Below are 17,297 nucleotides of genomic sequence, written 5' to 3' on the forward strand. Positions count from 1 at the left end.
GACGTACAGAGGTTTCCCATATACATCCTGCCCTCACACATTGGTAGCCTCTCCCATTATCAATATCACTCACTAGAGTGGTACATTTGTGACCAAGGATGAACCTACATGCATACGTCATAATCACCGAAAGTCTATAGTGTACCTTAGAGTTTGCTATTAGTGTTGTACATTCTACAGGTTTAGACAAATATATAATGATATATACCCATAGTTATAGTATCATGGAGAGTATTTTCATTGACACTAAACCCTATGCCTCATCCATTCATCCCTCCCTTCCCCATGCCCAACCCCTGGCAGCCACTGATATTTTTACTGTCTTCATAGTTCTGCCTTTTCCAGAATGTCATATTAGTTGGAATCATATAGCATGCAACTTCTTCATTGGCTTTTTTCATTTAGTAATGGGCATTTTGGTTTCCTCTGTGTCTTTTCATGGCTTGATCGCTCATTTCTTTTTATCACTGGATAATATTCCATCGGGTAGGTAAAAATGAAAATGACTGACTTACCCCTGTACAGGTGACGGGGGGGGCGGGTGGTCAGTAGGAGAGGAAGGTAAGGGCATTCTCAACACCATTCCAGAGACTTTAAGTTAGTACTCCATTTTTAAAGTAGTTTGGTAGTTTCACATTTAAGACACAAATGCTTCTTGATCCAATAGTTCGACTTCTAGGAATCTGCACTATAGACACAAAAACTTGGTCACCTCCTGGGGACTTCTCTAATCTCATGAGCCTGGACCCACGAGTGAGTTTTTAATTTTGTCAAGGAAACTTGATTCCAAGGCGGACGAATCCCTGTCTTTAATCTGGCTCCTTTTCTTCATTCTATGCTTGATGAGCTCCCATTCTTCCTTCATTTATTCGAATCAGTGTTTCCTCTTCAAAGAGGTCCTCCTGACTCCCCATACTAAAGTAGGTCATCCTCTCCCCATTCTTATTATTTCTTCTTAGAGCACAATTGACATTTATGTTTGCAGGTTTATCTGCGGAACTATTTACTTTGGGTCTGTACTCCCGACGAGAGCAAGGTCTGTGACTGCTCTGTCCCCTCACTATGTCTCCAGGGTCTGAACTGTCCTGACTCATTGAAACACTCAATTGGATACTGCCTGTCCTTGTCCAGAAACCTGATCTGGGTTCACCCCCAGCCTTGCTTAGAACCAGGTACACCGGGCATATATACATTCACCCAGAGGCTTGCCCAGAGTACACTATATGCATGGAGCCAGGTCTGGGAGCCAGTCATCCCCTTTCTGGGATCTGGGGTGTACATCCAGAATGGATGAATCACAGAGCAAAGACCATTAAAGGTGGCCATCCATACGGTCTGCGACCGGAGCAAGGGCAAATGAAACTTGTGTGAGGCCACTATCAGGCTGGGCTCTGAGCCATCCCAAAGCCTTCCTGGGCCCCACAAGGGATCAGTATCTCCCTATTCTTGGCCTCTGGTACCATGAACATCTTGCTCATCCCTCTTTGCCTGAACATACCACATTGTCCAGGAGCATTCCTAGGCTGACACCTCCACTTGGCACTGTGATCCTTCCAGGCAGGGTCAGCAGGCTACTTTTATCCCCAGTGGCCAGCACAGGGCAGAGAACAGGGAGGGGCAGGCAGGGAGAAAAGGGGCCAATAGTAGGGGCCCCGATGCCCCAGCCCACTGCCTACCATACTCTTCAACACTCAGGTCCTTGAGATGTTTGCAGCCAAGTGCCTGGATGGCTCCCTAACACCTAGAGACCTATGTCATTACCAGGGGAATGATCTGGCTCTCCAGGCTGGTAGTGGGGTCCTTCACTGCATCCCAGTTCAGTTTGTTAGAACTGTAAGCATTGAAGTCAGAAATGCGAGTTTGAGCTCTCTCCTATCTATAGAATATCCGATAGGTAGGTAGGTAGGTAGGTAGATAGATAGATAGATAGATAGATAGATAGATAGATAAAGAGAGCACGAGCAGGGGAGAGTGGCAGAGGGAGACACACACACACACACACACACACACACACACACACACACAGAATCTTAAAGAGGTTCCACTCCCAGCACAGAGTCCGATGCAGGGCTTGATCCCAAGACCATGAGATCATGACCTGAAGTGAAATCAAGAGTCGGATGCACTCAACCAACCGAGCCACCCAGGCGCCCCGAGGTCTGTCCTGTATATTAAGCTATGTGACCTGAGCCTTTCGAAGTTGCAGAATCCCCATTAACAAATGTGGGGGTTTAAATACCTTCCCCATGTTACTGTGAAGGAGCAGATGGAGGTTTTATGAGGCCTGAAGCTTCTACAGCTTGACGGCTCCTTAAGTGAGGGGTCCTGAAGCTTCAGCTTCAAGGTCAATATGTCTCTACTCCCTGCCAGAAAAGACGTGGAAAATGCCAGATTCCCTCTTGCCTGCCTGCTTTGCAGCAAGGATGGGGGTCCACAGTCAAGGTCCCATCAATCCAAGGCCATACCTGGGCGGAGAAAAAGAAGCTAGCGGCCTCCAGAACCCCTTCTGGCAAGTGACGGCAACAGTGAGGGCAGCTCCCTTATCTCCAGAGGTGACGGGCACACAAGTTCTGGCAACTGTCAGGCCCACACCAACACTGTGCCCCACAGTTTGTGTGCACTCAAATCTGCTGCCCTGTTCTTCCCAGAGGGTCTGTGAGCTCCGCCCCGCCCCCCTCCTTTTCCTTTTAAACACTTACTGGGTGCTTGCTAACTCTCATTTTCATTTGCTAAGCTCAGGACTAAGCCGTCTGGACACCCAGCATCCCTTTAATAAGTCTCTGCAGCCGAAGGCTTGCAGGCAGGAATGGTATTCTGCTCTCGTCTAGGGCCTGGCCTGGGAGGACCAAGGGAAGACAATCACCCCGCAGGCTTTTCCCGTCCAGTCTCCTGGCCAGATTTATCTGGTTACAGTCGCCCTGTGACCTGCCCTCCAGGCACTGATTCTGATGCCAACTTCTTGCTTTGCCACATGCTCTGCCTGGCTTGCTGCCCAGGCCTCCCGAGGCCTCCCACCAGCCTCATCCGGCAGGCTCTTTAGCTGCTGCACTCTGGGCTCGGTTAGCTCATCGCTTCCTGTAGCCCGCAGCTGTGGCCCCAGCCATGGCTGCTGGGTCTTCCCCAGTGCGAGTAAAACGGGAGAATCTGCCCTTCCTTCGTAAAAGTGACAGGTCTCTGCAAGCCTCATTCACCCCTCCACCTCCCGCCGTAGCCTCAGAGCGAAACCCTCCTCCTGCCTCCATCCTCCTCATGGTGTCACCTCGGACAAGTCCCTTCAGTTTTGTGTTCTGCCCGTCAAACTTCACAGACTGTAAACTCCAGTATCACGCAGATTCATTAATTTTTTATTTCTGTGGGTGGGACCTTTACTGTCAGGGCAGGTGATGGGAGTATGTGGGCTCCAGGGAGGATGGGGCAGAGAGAGGCTAGAGGGAGACCACAAGATAAGAGGCATCTTGTCTGATTTCTTGCTGAAACAAACAAGCAATATAAATGCCAACAGCTCTGATAGAGTGTGGTGGTGGGACCTGGGGGCAACAAGTCTGGGGTGTGGGGGGAGGGGCTGGACTTGAGGGGCCAGCTCACCGCAGCGCCCCCTCTACTCCCAGGTAGGGCCGGGACCCCCTTGTCAGCTGTTGGATGATGCATCCAAAAGGAAAAGAGACTTAGGAAGAAAGCACTCCAGTAGCAGCCGAGTGGTCTGAACTTATTCGCGGTGCCCACAGGAAGCGTGGACACAGTTTTGCTTTCCGTGAAGCGTGCACCCGACGCGAACCCAGCTCCTAAGGAGGACTCAAAGGAAAAGCAAGAAGAAAGAAGCATGGAGTTTTGGGGACTCAATCCATTCCTACTACGGAGGAAGACTCCCCAACTCCGGGCCCCTCCACTAGCAGCCTGGGCGCTGCGTGACCGGCTCCCTCCCCCGCCGCCACAGCCTGGGGGGCCTGCGCTAAGGTCGGGGGTGCGCCGCGGTGGACGACGCCCAGCTGAAGCTGCTAGTGCCAAGCGGCTGCACCAGGTCCACGGAGAGGTCGCGCTGCTCGGCCTCGGAGGCCACGGCCCGGTAGCCCAGCAGCTGCAGCGCGCCGGCGCACAGCTCTTGCACGCGGCGGATCTTGGCGAAGGGCAGCGCGTGGCGCCAGGCCTGGGAGACGTTGAGCGCGTTCCTGGATGAGGTCTTGAAGGCCTCGCGGCGGGCGCCGGGCCCGGACCCGTGCGTGCTGTTGTGGATCCAGGCCTCGAGCTGCGGCGTGAGGCTCAGGCCCGCGAAGTCGTAGAGCTCGCGGATCTCGGGCAGCGGCGCCCGCGCCAGATCCTCAAAGCGCACCAGGCGGTAGCGGCCGCGCAGGAAGGGCGGCGGCTTGCGGGTGGCGGCCTCGGCGATGCGCACGTGGCTGCGACACACCTCGCGCACCACGCGCAGGCCGGGGTCGGACTCCACCCAGGTGCCATTGGTGCCCAGCACGATGCCGTTGTCGCGCGCCAGCGCCTTGGCCGTCTGCTCGCGGGAGCGCAGCACGGCCCGCGGGTCCCGCACCAGGTGCACGATGCGCAGGTTGAGCGCGGGGTCGTTGAGCAGCGGGTAGAGCACCTGCAGGTTGAAGAAGCGCACCTCCTTGAGCACCACGTGGCTGTAGGAGCGGCAGGCCTCCTGCGCCACGCCGAAGGGCCGCCGCCCGCACAGCGGCTTGCACACCGTGTCGCTGCTGATGGCGCCGCGCGGGAAGGCGGTGCAGGCCGGCGGCGAGCACAGCGCGCGGCTCACCGCGAACTGGAAGAGGTCCGACAGGTTGCGGCGCCACGGCAGGTAGGCGTCGAACACGTCCATGTCGCACAGGAAGACGGAGCGCACCAGGTCGCGCACGGCCATGTGCAGCGCCGGCGCGCTGCCCTGCGACAGGGTGGTCCACACGTGCCACGCGGGCTCCATCAGGTAGAAGACGTCGGGGTGCTGGCTGAAGAGCTGGCCCACGAAAGACGAGCCCGAGCGCCACGAGGACAGCACCAGCACGTGCACCCGCTCTTTGCCGCCCACCGGGGACGGCGGCCTGGGCCAGGAGACCAGGAAAAGCAGGATGGCGGTCTGCGCCAGCAGGAGCACGGTCACGGCCGTGCTGGAGATGCGCGGCAGCCACATGCCGCCGGCCGGGGGCCTGCGGGAGGAGAGTGCAGCCGTTGGGGACCGCGGCCCGCTAGCCGCGCCGCAGCCCAACTCCCGCCCGGTGCTTGCAGAGAGCGGGCCCCCGGTCTGGACCCCCCGACCTGTGGGGGGCTCCCTGGACTACAGCCGTCTCGTTAGGCGCTCCCCCAGCAACAGGACTTTAAGACATCAGCCGTGATCTAGACCCTGCAGAGCAAAGGCCAGTTGCAGACTACTGCGGGAAATGTATGTTGGTCCTTACTTCCTCCCCTCCCCTGCCTTTCTCTCCCTCTCTCTCTGCCTTACTCCTCTTTCTTTCTTCCCTTCTTTCTTCCTTCCCCCTCCCTCCTTCCCTCCCTCCCTCCTTCTTTCTCTTTCTTTCTCTCTCTCTCTCTCTCTCTCTCTCGTTTAAAAACAGAATCTCCACCTTTTGCTTAAGAATTCCCTTTGGGGGGACAATTTTAGGTTATTTAGCTAAACAGCTTGATGAATCATTTGGCTCCCTCCCCAGGTTCAGCCACTCCCTAGCCTGTGATCCCGGACAAAACTCTTAATCTGCCTGTGACTCAGTTTACCCATCTGTAAAAAGGGGATTGATACTGGCACTGGAGTAATGGAATGAGCATGGGGGCAGGGCATGTAGCAAATCCCATAACATGCAACTTGCACTTTCCACACAGTGCGCGGTCTGTGTTGTTTGACTTCTTTTAAACACGCAGCTACAGCTTTTGTTATTAAAAGTAAACAAATAAATGACAGAGACAAAGAACACCAACTGTTGCCACCTGCAGGGAGTAGAGTGCTGCGGGATGCTGGGACTCCAGAGGGAAGGTACCCATCTGGAGCTGCGTGAATGTGCAGAAGAAAGCAGTTGAGGGGGAGGTGGGACAGAACCAGGGAAGGAGGAGGTGACAGCAGTCAGGCCCCTGGCCACGGTTTGCCTCCATGCTGAGGTTACTCACGGTAGTCCAGGGCCGCTGGGAGAGCTGCCCACCTCAATCACAAATCCATGGAAGACGTCCTCGGGTTCTTCAGGGCCTGAGGAAGCAGGAGGGAGGCTGGGTCAGCGTCTCACCGGAGGAGATAACCCCGCACAGGGGGAGGGTTTTGCCTTCCCTTACTGACCGAAAGGTCCCTGCGGGTGGAACAGAGCTGCCCAGCCCCTGCCTGGAGCTGGGCACAGACCAGGGGCAGGGTACATTTTTCCAAATGGGTGCGAACGGGTGGTCTCTCCTGCTGGATGGAGAAGGGAGGGCTGGCACTGAGCCCTCTGGTGCCACTTAGCAGCTAGGAGACCTGGGGCAGATGACTTCTCCACCCAGATGAAACACCCTGAGGTCACCTACATTTGGAATCCCGGCATCTCCCAAACCCACCTCTACTCCCCAGCCACTCCTGGGTCTGTGGTAGATCTTAAGAATGTCACTCTTGTCCCACACAGTGAAAGGAACCCTGAGCCAAGCTCGCACAGCTCGAGGTCTCAAAGATGAGCTGCTTTGGAAGGAGGAGCCTGGAAGTCTCCTCCTTGCTTCCACAGTATTTGCGCCCCACTAAGCCACCCCACCCCCCAGCCATATCACCACCGGGAGAAGCTGGGTCTAAATCGTGAGCTGATCCCACTTATCCAGAGGCTGCAGGAGTGGGTGGAGGACACCCAACGCACCTGACATCTGCTGACTCCGACGCTGTCTCCCGAGTCCCGGACCCTACGCTCATTCCCGGAACCTAAGGAGAGCAGCCGCCTTCCTGCTCTGCACGTGTTATCTCCTCTCCTCAAAGATGTGCTTCTCCACGAGAACAGGGCACAGGAGAGGAAGGGAACTCAACTTGCATTTGCTGACATACGAGTGCTACATGCTGTTTTGACTCAATGGCCCCTTTGGTAGACATTGTGATCTCAACTTCTTAGGTGAAGGACCCAAGGCTTGGAGAGATAGTAGGGGAAGGGGGACCCCGACCCAGGACTTCCATCTCTAAGCTCCTGGCATTTTCTGATCCCAAGCAGCTGGCCTCTCCCATATCCTGGGGGATCCCTGCAGAGCAAAGGACCCTGAGGTCTGGCCCAAACACAGCTGCCCTGGCCAGCCCAGCCCTTTTCTGGCTAGGGAGGGTCTCAACCACAGGCTGATGTACTCCAAGGAAACCAGACATTTTCTTAAGTGACTCACACAATACCGGAGCTGATATCTGATCTTATTACTGGAACTCAAGAACTAGGAAGGGGACTGACACACCCTACCCCGTGCGGGAGCCTGGGGAAGACCAGGTCCTGTGGGAGATTTCCTGATAAGGAGCCTTGTGTATAGCACACCCAGTCACCTCAGGGTTCAAAGTTAAGAACGGGTCCGAAAGGTACCAGGACAAGGACTTAACTTTCATGAGTGAATTGCATCCTCCCAACACTCCTGCAAGGTAGAAATTACCTCTTTTTTTTTTTTTAATGTTTTAATTTCTTTTTGAGAGATTGAGAGTGTGTGAGCAGGGGAGGGGCAGAGAGGGAGAGGGAGACAGAATCGCCACCTATGCCATGTATTTCATCGTGTCATTCCCCTGTGCAGCAACCTTCAGCTTTCCAGACTCACTTCCCATATTTCTGACCCAGCATCCTATAGGTCAGGTGACCTGGAAGCAACACTCCATGTTCCTCTCTTCTCTGCTGCGAGTGCCCATCCCCGCTTCCTCTGAAGACACCTCACCTGTGCCTCTCTCAAGCCAGGTACCACTCTGCCCTGAGTGACACTTTGCCCCCGCCTCCTTGCCACTGTGATTTTTCACGACTGTCTGTTCCCAGGCATCAGTGTGGACGAGTGCACTAGACAGAGTTTCTTTGGGTCCACTCAGTACTTGTTCCTCCTTGTTCTGCTAACAGCCTCTAGATTTTTCTGTGGGGAGCCACCCCTCACTCACACAAAGTGCACGTGCTTTGCGTGGAGCCGACCGCCCACTTCCCAGTTCGTAGGGAGTCATGTGTACCAAGCCTGGTTCATCTGTATATTCTGCACGTCATCCCCCGACCAAGCGACAGGCTCAGGAATGGACATTTGCCCCAAGTCCAATCCCAGGAGTTTTGTAGCTCTGCAGGGGAGAGGGACACTGCCTGGGTATAAAGCCAACACAGAAGAGAAGTGAGCAGAGAAAAAAAAGTCTGAGCCGTGAGCACCTGGATCCAGCTGGGCGAGATTCACCAGTGGACTTCTCAGTGGGGGAAAATACCCCCTTTTTTAGCCAAGCCAATGCGAGTTCGATTTCTGCCATTTACAATCAAGCATTTTAACTGGAAAGTAGGTCCTGTTGGTGGGGTGGGGTGGGGTGCAGTGTGGGCCGAACCCTCAGGAAGCCTGGACAGAGCTTTTGGAGGCCCGTCATGCCATGTTTCTTGATGAGGTGCTAAGTACCTGAGCATGTTTGATTTGTGGAAAGTCATTAAGCTGTATTTAAAAACAATTTTTTTAATGCTTACTAATTTTTGAGAGACAGAAAGAGTGTGAGCAGAGGAGGGGCAGAGAGAGAGGGAGACACAGAATCCGAAGCAGGCTCCAGGCTCTGAGCTGTCAGCACAGAGCCCGATGCGGGGCTCGAATCACAGACCATAAGATCATGACCTGAGCTGAAGCCGGATGCTTAACCAACTGAGCCTCCCAGGCACCCCATCAAGCTGTATTTTTATGTTCTTTTCTGTATGTATGTTATATTTCATTAAAAAGTTCAGAATCCCGACTGAACAAGGCAGTAAGTGTCATGTCAGGGAATGTCCCAAAGACTAAAGAGTAGATGATATTAATAAAGATTTGCCTAACTTAAGTCAGACACTCTATGATCCAAATCCAAAGGGAGAAACTCTCCCACATGTCCCGTATTTCTTCCTGCTGAGCATTTATTTTTAAGTTTAATTATTTATTTTGAGAGTGAGAGCACAAGCAGAAGAGGGGGAGAGAGAGAGAGAGAGAGAGAGAGAGAGAGAGAGAGAGAGAGAGAGAGAGAGAGAGAGTCCCAAGCAGGCTCTGCAGTGTCCTCCTGAGCATTTTAAAGTGGCAGTATCTTCAGAGGTGCCTGGGTGGCTCAGTCGAGTAAGTGTCCGATTTCGGCTCAGGTCATGATCTCACGGTCTGTGAGTTTGAGCTCCGCGTCGGGCTCTGTGCTGACAGCTCAGAGCCTGGAGCCTGCTTCAGATTCTGTGTGTGTGTGTGTGTGTGTGTGTGTGTGTGTGTCCTTCCCCCGCTCATGCTCTGTCTCTCTCTCTCTCTCTCTCTCAAAAATAAATAAACATTACAAAAACATTTTTTTAAGTGACAGTATCTTCTAAATATCCCTGACTGTTTCTTGGCCTGGGAGACACAGGAAGGAGCTATTGTTCTACCTGACTTGCCAAGGGGAAACCTGAGGGCAGGACGGTGTGCCACAGGAGGGGGGTGACCTGGAGCCCAGGAATCCAGCTCTCTGGGAAACCCTCACCTGCACCCCAGCTCTGCGTGCCCTTGACTCTGCAGCATGTCCTGTCATCAGCCCTTCCCAGCCCTGGCAACGCATCTAAGGGAGTGAAATGTAATACTAAGTACAAATCCAGGGCTCAGCTTTCTCTCAGTTTGGCATCAGCTGGAGGCCATCCCTGTTCAGGAATCCCAAAGGCTACAGAAAACAGATCCCAGATGAGGGATCAGCGGACTCTTGGCATCAAGGGCCACCCCTGGGGGGCAAGCCAGCTCTAATGGAGCCCGGGGCATCTGTTACAAAGAAGGCTGAAAAGGAGGGAAAAAGAGGGAAAAAAAAGGGGGGGGGGAAGCAAGGGAGAAAAGGAGAGAGAGGAGGAAGATGAATGTTTACAGTGGGCTGGAAACACGGAGCACCAGTAAATACCATCCATTGAGGGCTTCCTATGTGCCAAGAGTTTTGCGCCCATCTTCTGATTTAATCCTTACAACAAACCTATGCAGTGGACCTGATACCCCTCCCTGTTTTACAGATCAGGGAAGTGAAGTTTAGAAAGATTAAGAAATTTGCCTAAAGGACCCACACAGCAGTGGAGTCAGAATTTGCCCCGGATGGGAGAAAATACTCGCAAATCATATATATGGGAGCCAGAATATATAAAGAGCTCTTACAACTCAATAACAGAAGACACAGAAGCCAACATAAAAATGGGCAAAAGATTTGAGTAGACATTTTTCCAAAGATATACAAATTACCTACAAGTGCATGAAAAGATGCTTGACATTTTTAGTCGCTTGGGAAATGGCAATCAGAACTACAATGAGATATCACTCCCCATCCACTAGGATGGCTAGAACCAAAAAGGTAGATCAGCAGCATTAGTGAGAAGGTGGGGAAGCCGTGGACACCGCTGGGGGGTGCAAAGTGGTACAGGTGTTGCAGGAAACAGGCAGTTCCTCGAGAGGTTAAACACAGGGTTACCACATGGTGCAGGGACACCACTCTAAAATACATATATATCCAGGGGTGCCTGGGTGGCTCAGGTGGTTGAGCATCTGAGTCTTTTTTTTTTAATTTTTTTTTCAACGTTTATTTATTTTTGGGACAGAGAGACAGAGCACGAACGGGGGAGGGGCAGAGAGAGAGGGAGACACAGAATCGGAAACAGACTCCAGGCTCCGAGCCATCAGCCCAGAGCCTGACGCGGGGCTCGAACTCACAGACCGCGAGATCGTGACCTGGTTGAAGTCGGATGCTTAACTGACTGCGCCACCCAGGCGCCCCGAGCATCTGAGTCTTTATTTCGACTCAGGTCACGATCTCATGGTTTGTGGGATCGAGCCCTGCATCAGTGAGGAGCCTGCTTGGGATTCTCAATCTCTCTCTCTCTCTCTGTCCTTCCCCTGCCTGCAATGTCTCTCCAAAAATAAATAAATAAACATTTAAATAAAATAAAATACGTATCCAAGAAGACTGAAAACACATGTCCACACAAAAATGTGCTCATCACCTTTCACAGCAGCATTATTCATAATGGCCCCAAATTGGAAACATCCCAAATACCTATCAACTGATAAACAGATCAACAGAATGTGTGGTACATCCATACACAGCTTCCCCTTGGTGAATGTGGAAGTTGGGGCATCAACCTCTACACAGTTGAAAATCCACGTGCAACTTTTTAAAAGTAGTATCACACCCAGCATGGACCCCAACGTGGGGCTTGAACTCACAAGCCCGAGATCAAGACCGGAGCTGACATCAAGAGCCGGATGCTTAACCGACTGAGCCACCCAGGCGCCCCCCCCCCACCATGTGTAACTTCTGGCTCCAGGAAAACTTAGCTACAAACAACCTACTGCTGACTGGAAGCCTTAACACGAACAGTCACCTATTTTCATATTATATGTATTAAAGTAAGCTAGAGAAAAGAAAATGCTACTGAGAAAATCTTAAGGAAGAGAAATACATTTATACTACCACAGTGTGTTTACTGAAAAAAATCTGCATGTAAGTGGACTCACACAGTTTAAACCCACGTTCAAGAGTCAACTGTAATTGAGTGTTATCTGGCAATAAAAAGGAATAAAGTTTTTTTTTTTTAACGTTTATTTATTTTTGAGAGAGAGACACACACAGAGTGTGAGTGGGGGAGGAGCAGGGAGAGAGGGAGGCACAGAATCCCAAGCAGGATCCAGGCTCTGAACAGCCAGCACGGAGCCAGACGTGGGGGCTGAAACCTACGAACCATGAGATCATGACCTGAGCCGAACTGGGACCCTTAACCGATTGAGCCACCGGGCATCCCAGGAATGAAATATTGATACATGCTACAACATGGATAAACCCCGAGGTGATTAACACACAACATGTGTATACTGTTGCATCAGTGAATTGTGCACCGTAAAAGGGTGAACTTTAGGGTACGTGAATTGTATCTCAATAGAGCTTTTATTAAAAAAATACACAAATATGCATAGAAAGAAAGTTGGAACAATGTGTGCTGAATAGTAGTTACCCTTCTATGGCCAGATAACAAGTAATTTTTTTCTTGTTAGTGCTTTTGCTGCGTTTTCCAGGTGGTCTACGACAGACTTGTATTACTTTGGTAATCGTAAACTCATAAACTTGGTTAAAGGAGGCATGGGCACGGGTGGAGCTTGCCTGCTCCAGCTTTCGCTGCAGGACGGGGAGTGCGGCAGATCAGTCCCCTGACTGACCCGAGTACCAGCTGGCCAGAGTAGGACAGGGGCAAGGACGGAGAACTACCTCCCAGAGGCTGCAAGGAGTGAAGATCCCTAAGCCCACCCTCAGCCTCAGGGCTGTGGACTGGGTCAGGCTGTGGCAGGAGACATTCCTGGCCCCAAGCCCTGGCCACATCTGCTCTCTGCCAGCCCTAATGAGCAGCTTCGTGGCATCAGCCAGAGGCAAGGAAGCTGGAGTCACACAGCCCAGATGCTGCTGGAGGAAACAGGTTTGCCGGCAGGAATCTATTGGGAAATGAAATCAGATTGTCTGGGAAAGGAGCCTCAAGTCCCCCTGGCTCAGAGCCACCCCGGGGGGCATTTCAGAGCAGATGAGCAGGTAACACACAACACCTTTCTCTGGCTCTGAACTTTGGGGATCCTCAAAATGCATTTTGCGCTGGACCTAATCATAGAACCTTACAGCTGGGGAGACCTGAAGTCTGGGGACTCCCACCTCTTTTCTGAAATAACTCATGCAGGGGAGGGGGGCTAGGGAATGCACCTTGAGAACATTCTCCTGTGTTCCCCCAGGTGTTGACAGAGCCCTCTTATTACAGGGATAATCTGGAAAGTTCTCTGGCTTATTTTTTTAACATTTTATTTTGATTGATTTGTTATTTTTGAAAAGCAAATCATTCTTAGAATTCAATCACATAAGAAAAAAAAAAAGGAAAGGGCTGTTTTAGAAGAAAACTACTCAAAACATGGAATAGCCAAATGCAGTGTGTAGATGTTGTTTGGACTCTGATTCAAACAAGCCAAGTGCAAGAAGATATCTTTGAGGCAATGAGAGAAATTTCACCTTGCCTGAGTCTTAGGCGATACTGAGAAATCACCGTTAATGCTACGATCACTGTGCACAATACTCTTGTTCACGCATTTCTGTACCTATGTCCCCTTACTAGACCAGAAGCAGGATTCTGTCTCATGACCGGGAGCAGTGCTGGCACAGTGGCTGATGAACTCCATTTGATCATTTACTGGGTGACCTTGGACAAGATACTTAATCTCTCTGTGCCTATTGTTGTTGTCGAATCTGTAAGACAGGGGAAATTCACCTGGCTGGTTCAGTGGGTAGAGCATGCGACTTGGTCTCAGGGTCATGAGTTCAAGCCCCATGTTGGGCCTAGAGCTTACTTTAAAACGTTTTTGTTTATTTTGTTTTAGAGAGAGAGAGAGAGAGAGCAAGCAAGAGAGCATGCATGAGCGGGGGAGAGTGACAGAGGCGGAGAGAGAGAAGATGCGAATCTTAAGCAGGCTCCATGCTGGGCTCTAGCCCATAGCCCTGGGATCATGACCTGAGCCAAAATCAAGAATCTGATGCTCAACCGGCTGAACCATCCAGACACCCCTAGAGCTCACTTAAAAAAAGAAAAAAAATGGGAGTGCCGGGTGGCTCAGTCAGTTAAGTATCCAACTTTGGCTCAGGTCATGATCTCACAGTTCTTGAGTTTGAGCCCTACATCTGGGCTCTGTGCTGACAGCTCAGAGCCTGGAGCCTGCTTGAGATTCTGTGTCTCCCTCTTTCTGTGCCCCTCCCCAGCTCGTGCTCTATCTCTCTGTCTCTCTTTCTCTCTCAAAAATAAGCATTAAAAAAGCAAAACTCAGGGAGCTTGGGTGGCTCAGTAGCTTAAGCATCCAACTTCGGCTCAGGTCATGATCTCATGAGTTTGTGAGTTCAAGCGCAGCAATGGGGGTCTGTGGGGACAGCTCGGAGCCTGGAGCCTGCTTCAGATTCTGTGTCTCCCTCTCTCTCTGCCCCTCCCCCACTTGCATATTTTCTCTCTCTCTCTCTCTCTCAAGAATAAACATTAACAATTTTTTAAATAAAATAAAAATAAATGGGGGAAATAATATAACCCAAGTCAGGGCTCGATGTGAAAAGTGAATGAGTTAATATTTATAAAGAACTTAGAACAAGGTCTGTCACACAGTACACTAGTATTTGCTCAGAAATCTTCCAAATCCTGGGTGACAACTATATTATATGAATCCGAGCGAAAGCCTTTTCATAAGGAAAACTCAAGGACAACAGCCTGATCTGGTTCAGGTGACCCTGGGAACAGAATGTGGCAAGCCCAGGCAGGGTCAGAACATGTACTGCAAAACAACGGTGAATAGTGGCTACAAGACTGGCTTCTGAAAGCCGGACTGGGTTCAAATTCTGCCTCTGCACCAGTGAGGTGTGTGACTTGGGGCAGGGCACTCCTAACGACTGGGCGCTTCCTCCTCTGGCTCCTTTGCAAAGGACGCCGCGACAGCCCCTACCACACGCGATGGAGAGGAGTCAATGGAACCGTAGAGCTGAAGCAGCCACACACTATTCTCATTACCTCTGGTACTTGGCAACTCACTCAGGGCCTCAGGGAAGCCAAGTCCTTTCTGCTCTCTAGGCCTCAGTCTTCCCATCCTCATGCCTCCGGCGCAAGAGGGTACAGAAAAGAGAGTTAACATTGGCTGGGCACCTCCGCTGAGGCCAAGATCCAGCAGCCCCAACAGAGGCCGCCAGGCTCCAAGGTCAGCTGCATATGGTTCTCAATTCACTCACCAAGCTGCTTTTTCTCAAAAGAGTTCCGTGGAAAAACCTTTCTGGATTAAAGCCCTTGGCAACTCCCGTTTTAAGAGATTAGGGATCCCCAGTAGCGATCTCCGGTGCAGCTGAAGCCCCGGGAAGACACCGTGAAACCAGCGCCTGGGGCTGCAATGCCCTCTCCACCTTCGGTTAGAACCACCACCCTCAGCTCTTCTCCCCAGACCCGACTCCTCGGCTGCAAGATCAATGCCCCGGTTTGGGGGCATCCTGCGCGGAGACAGGCCGAACCAACGTACCCCGAAGCTGGCGTCCCTGCCCGAGCTGGCGTGGCGGGAGGCGGACACCTCTCTCCTGAGGCTCGGCAGGGGCTCCTTGACCTCGCCTCTTCCCAGTTCCAGTCCACGGCCGGCTGTGTCTTCACCGGGAGACTCCTCGGGAGCTGATGTGCCCCGCAGGCTCCCAAGGCTCTTAAGGGGCACGCAGTGACCCCGGGGAGAAGGCTCCGAGAGGCATGGGCGCGGGGGCAGCAGATGCCTCGATATTGGAGGCACCTGGCGAGCTCAGGCGGGGGGAAGCTGGAAACGGGGCAGGCGTGTCCTGGAAACGGAGAGGCGTCGTAAGAACGGGGGGTGTGCGTGCGGGGCAGTCGTGGGGCAACGACAAGACGCGGACTGGGGCGCCCCTGCCCGGAGCCCCCCACCCGTGCCGGGCGCCGCGCCCCCCGCGCCCTGCGCCCCGCGCCGCCAGTGCAGCCGCCCGCTGCCCGAGAAGAGCGCGCACAATGAGGCGCTTTCAGACGTGGCTGCGGTCCCGGAGCCGGCGGGCGGGAGCCGGGGCGGGAGGGACGGAAGGAAGGAAGGAGCCGGTTGGCCCCCGGCTCCCACTACCCTCCCCACCTCGGGGGAGGGGCGGCTGCCCGGGGGCGGGGGCGGGCGCGGGAGGGCGGGGTGAGGGCGGGCGCAGGTGGGCCCCGGGGCAGCGGGAGGATGTCAAAGGGCGCTGGCGCTCACCCCCTCACCCGACTAGCTGACCGAAAGAGTTGTCTCCCGCTCCGGTCGCGGAGAGCGAAGCCTCCAGGGAGCACAAAAGGCCCTGGCGAGGGAAATCAAATCGTAATCTTGCGCCCCCCCCCCCCCGCCCCTCGCTCTCTGTGGCATCCTCGAAGCGCAGTGACTTGGAATCCAAGCCGCTTTCCCAAGCCCCCAGCCTCAGACCTAAGTAAGCCAAGTCCAAGGCATCCTGATGCCGAGCGGACAGCGCAGCCTCCCCAGCCAGTAGCCCAGCTGGGAGGGGCCGAGACGCCAGGTGGCCCTCAGGACCTAAGCCCAGAGCTGGCTGCCCCCTCCTCCCGTCCCTTCCCTGTTCTAGTCTCATCCCAGAGGCACAGGCTTGGTAGCAAGTCCGGGTAAATACAAGATAAATTTCAAAAAGTAAAACATTCCGTCCCCCTTCCCCGCCCAGATAACAACAGAGTCCAGGCATCTGAAAAAAAATTCTGACCTCCTACAATCCGTGCTGGGATCTAAAAGAAGTCTCTGCTGCTGGGAGTATAAATTAGTGCATTCTTTCCAGGATGCGGTTTGGCAAGATGAATTTAAATCCTTAAGAACGGCCATAAGCTTTCTGAATTAGTAATTCCTTTCTAGCATCTAACTTAAGGAAATAAACTGGCAAGAAGGATTTATACACAAGGTTCAGAGAAGTGTTGTTTATGATAATGAAAAAATTAGAAAGACTACAAAAGATTAGAAAGATGTGTGCCAGAATGCCAATCGTGATAACGTCTACATTTACAGACAACTTATTTTCTTTAGGTTTCTGTAATTTTACATTTTCCCCAATAGGCATTTAGAACTTCTCTGGTCAGAAAGAAACAAGACGTCTTTTAAAAAGCACGAACATGAAGAGAAAGAAAAACAGAAGACAGAGAATTGCCTTATTAATCTTCCATGATGGGACCTAAGCAGGGCCTTAGGGAGCCTCACCTGATTCAAACAGAAACTGGAAAATCATTTACCAAAATTAGAGATTCCCCCCCCCCCCCCCCGCCACACCCCACATATTGAGTAATTGTCTCAAACCTTGACTTAGCTGTGAGTTACAGCTCAGTTGATAAAATCCTGTATATTTCTCACCTTTCCCCTCTTCCAACTACACTGTGTCATTCCCCTTCGGAAGCTACCAACATCTGATCCGTAAATAATTTGATATTCACCAGACACAGTTGTAATTTTCCAGCCTGTGGGTTTCCACATGCCATGTGGATTCCACCAAAAACTCACATTTACTTGGGGCAGGACCAGGGGATGTTGCCAAAGAGCTAACAAAAGCTCCAAGGTCTTTGGGCAGAGCCCTGGCAACGGAAGGCTGCCGGTGAGTAACTCGGAGAAGTGTGCGCAACCTCTGCCCTCCCCATCCCCACCCCCTTTGCGAAGTCTTCTCATAACAG

General features: G+C 52.4%; 1 protein-coding gene across 5 annotated transcripts; it reads right to left on the reverse strand.

Annotated features, from left to right (window-relative positions):
- Window positions 1-3,323: 3,323 nt before the first annotated feature.
- Window positions 3,324-17,175, reverse strand: LOC101097117 (carbohydrate sulfotransferase 6). 5 transcript variants are annotated; one of them, XM_045046906.1, is made up of 4 exons: window positions 16,984-17,175; window positions 15,145-15,445; window positions 6,103-6,178; window positions 3,324-5,153 (listed from the first exon to the last, which is right to left on the reverse strand). In XM_045046906.1, the coding sequence occupies exon 4, from the start codon at window positions 5,135-5,137 to the stop codon at window positions 3,950-3,952; it is 1,188 nt and encodes a 395-aa protein (XP_044902841.1). In that variant the 5' UTR covers window positions 5,138-5,153; window positions 6,103-6,178; window positions 15,145-15,445; window positions 16,984-17,175; the 3' UTR covers window positions 3,324-3,949. The 5 variants fall into 5 exon arrangements, with proteins under 5 accessions (XP_044902841.1, XP_044902842.1, XP_044902840.1 ...); XM_045046907.1 differs by having other exon boundaries at window positions 16,930-17,175; XM_045046905.1 differs by lacking the exon at window positions 16,984-17,175 and adding an exon at window positions 15,859-15,960.
- Between the last annotated feature and the right edge of the window lie 122 nt (window positions 17,176-17,297).

This window comes from Felis catus, chromosome E2 (assembly GCF_018350175.1).
Source record: "Felis catus isolate Fca126 chromosome E2, F.catus_Fca126_mat1.0, whole genome shotgun sequence".
NCBI lineage: Eukaryota > Metazoa > Chordata > Mammalia > Carnivora > Felidae > Felis > Felis catus.

Excerpts from the sequence above, each read along its gene's own strand:
- LOC101097117 (XM_045046906.1), bottom strand. The coding sequence starts at position 5,137 with ATGTGGCTGCCGCGCATCTCCAGCACGGCCGTGACCGTGCTCCTGCTG.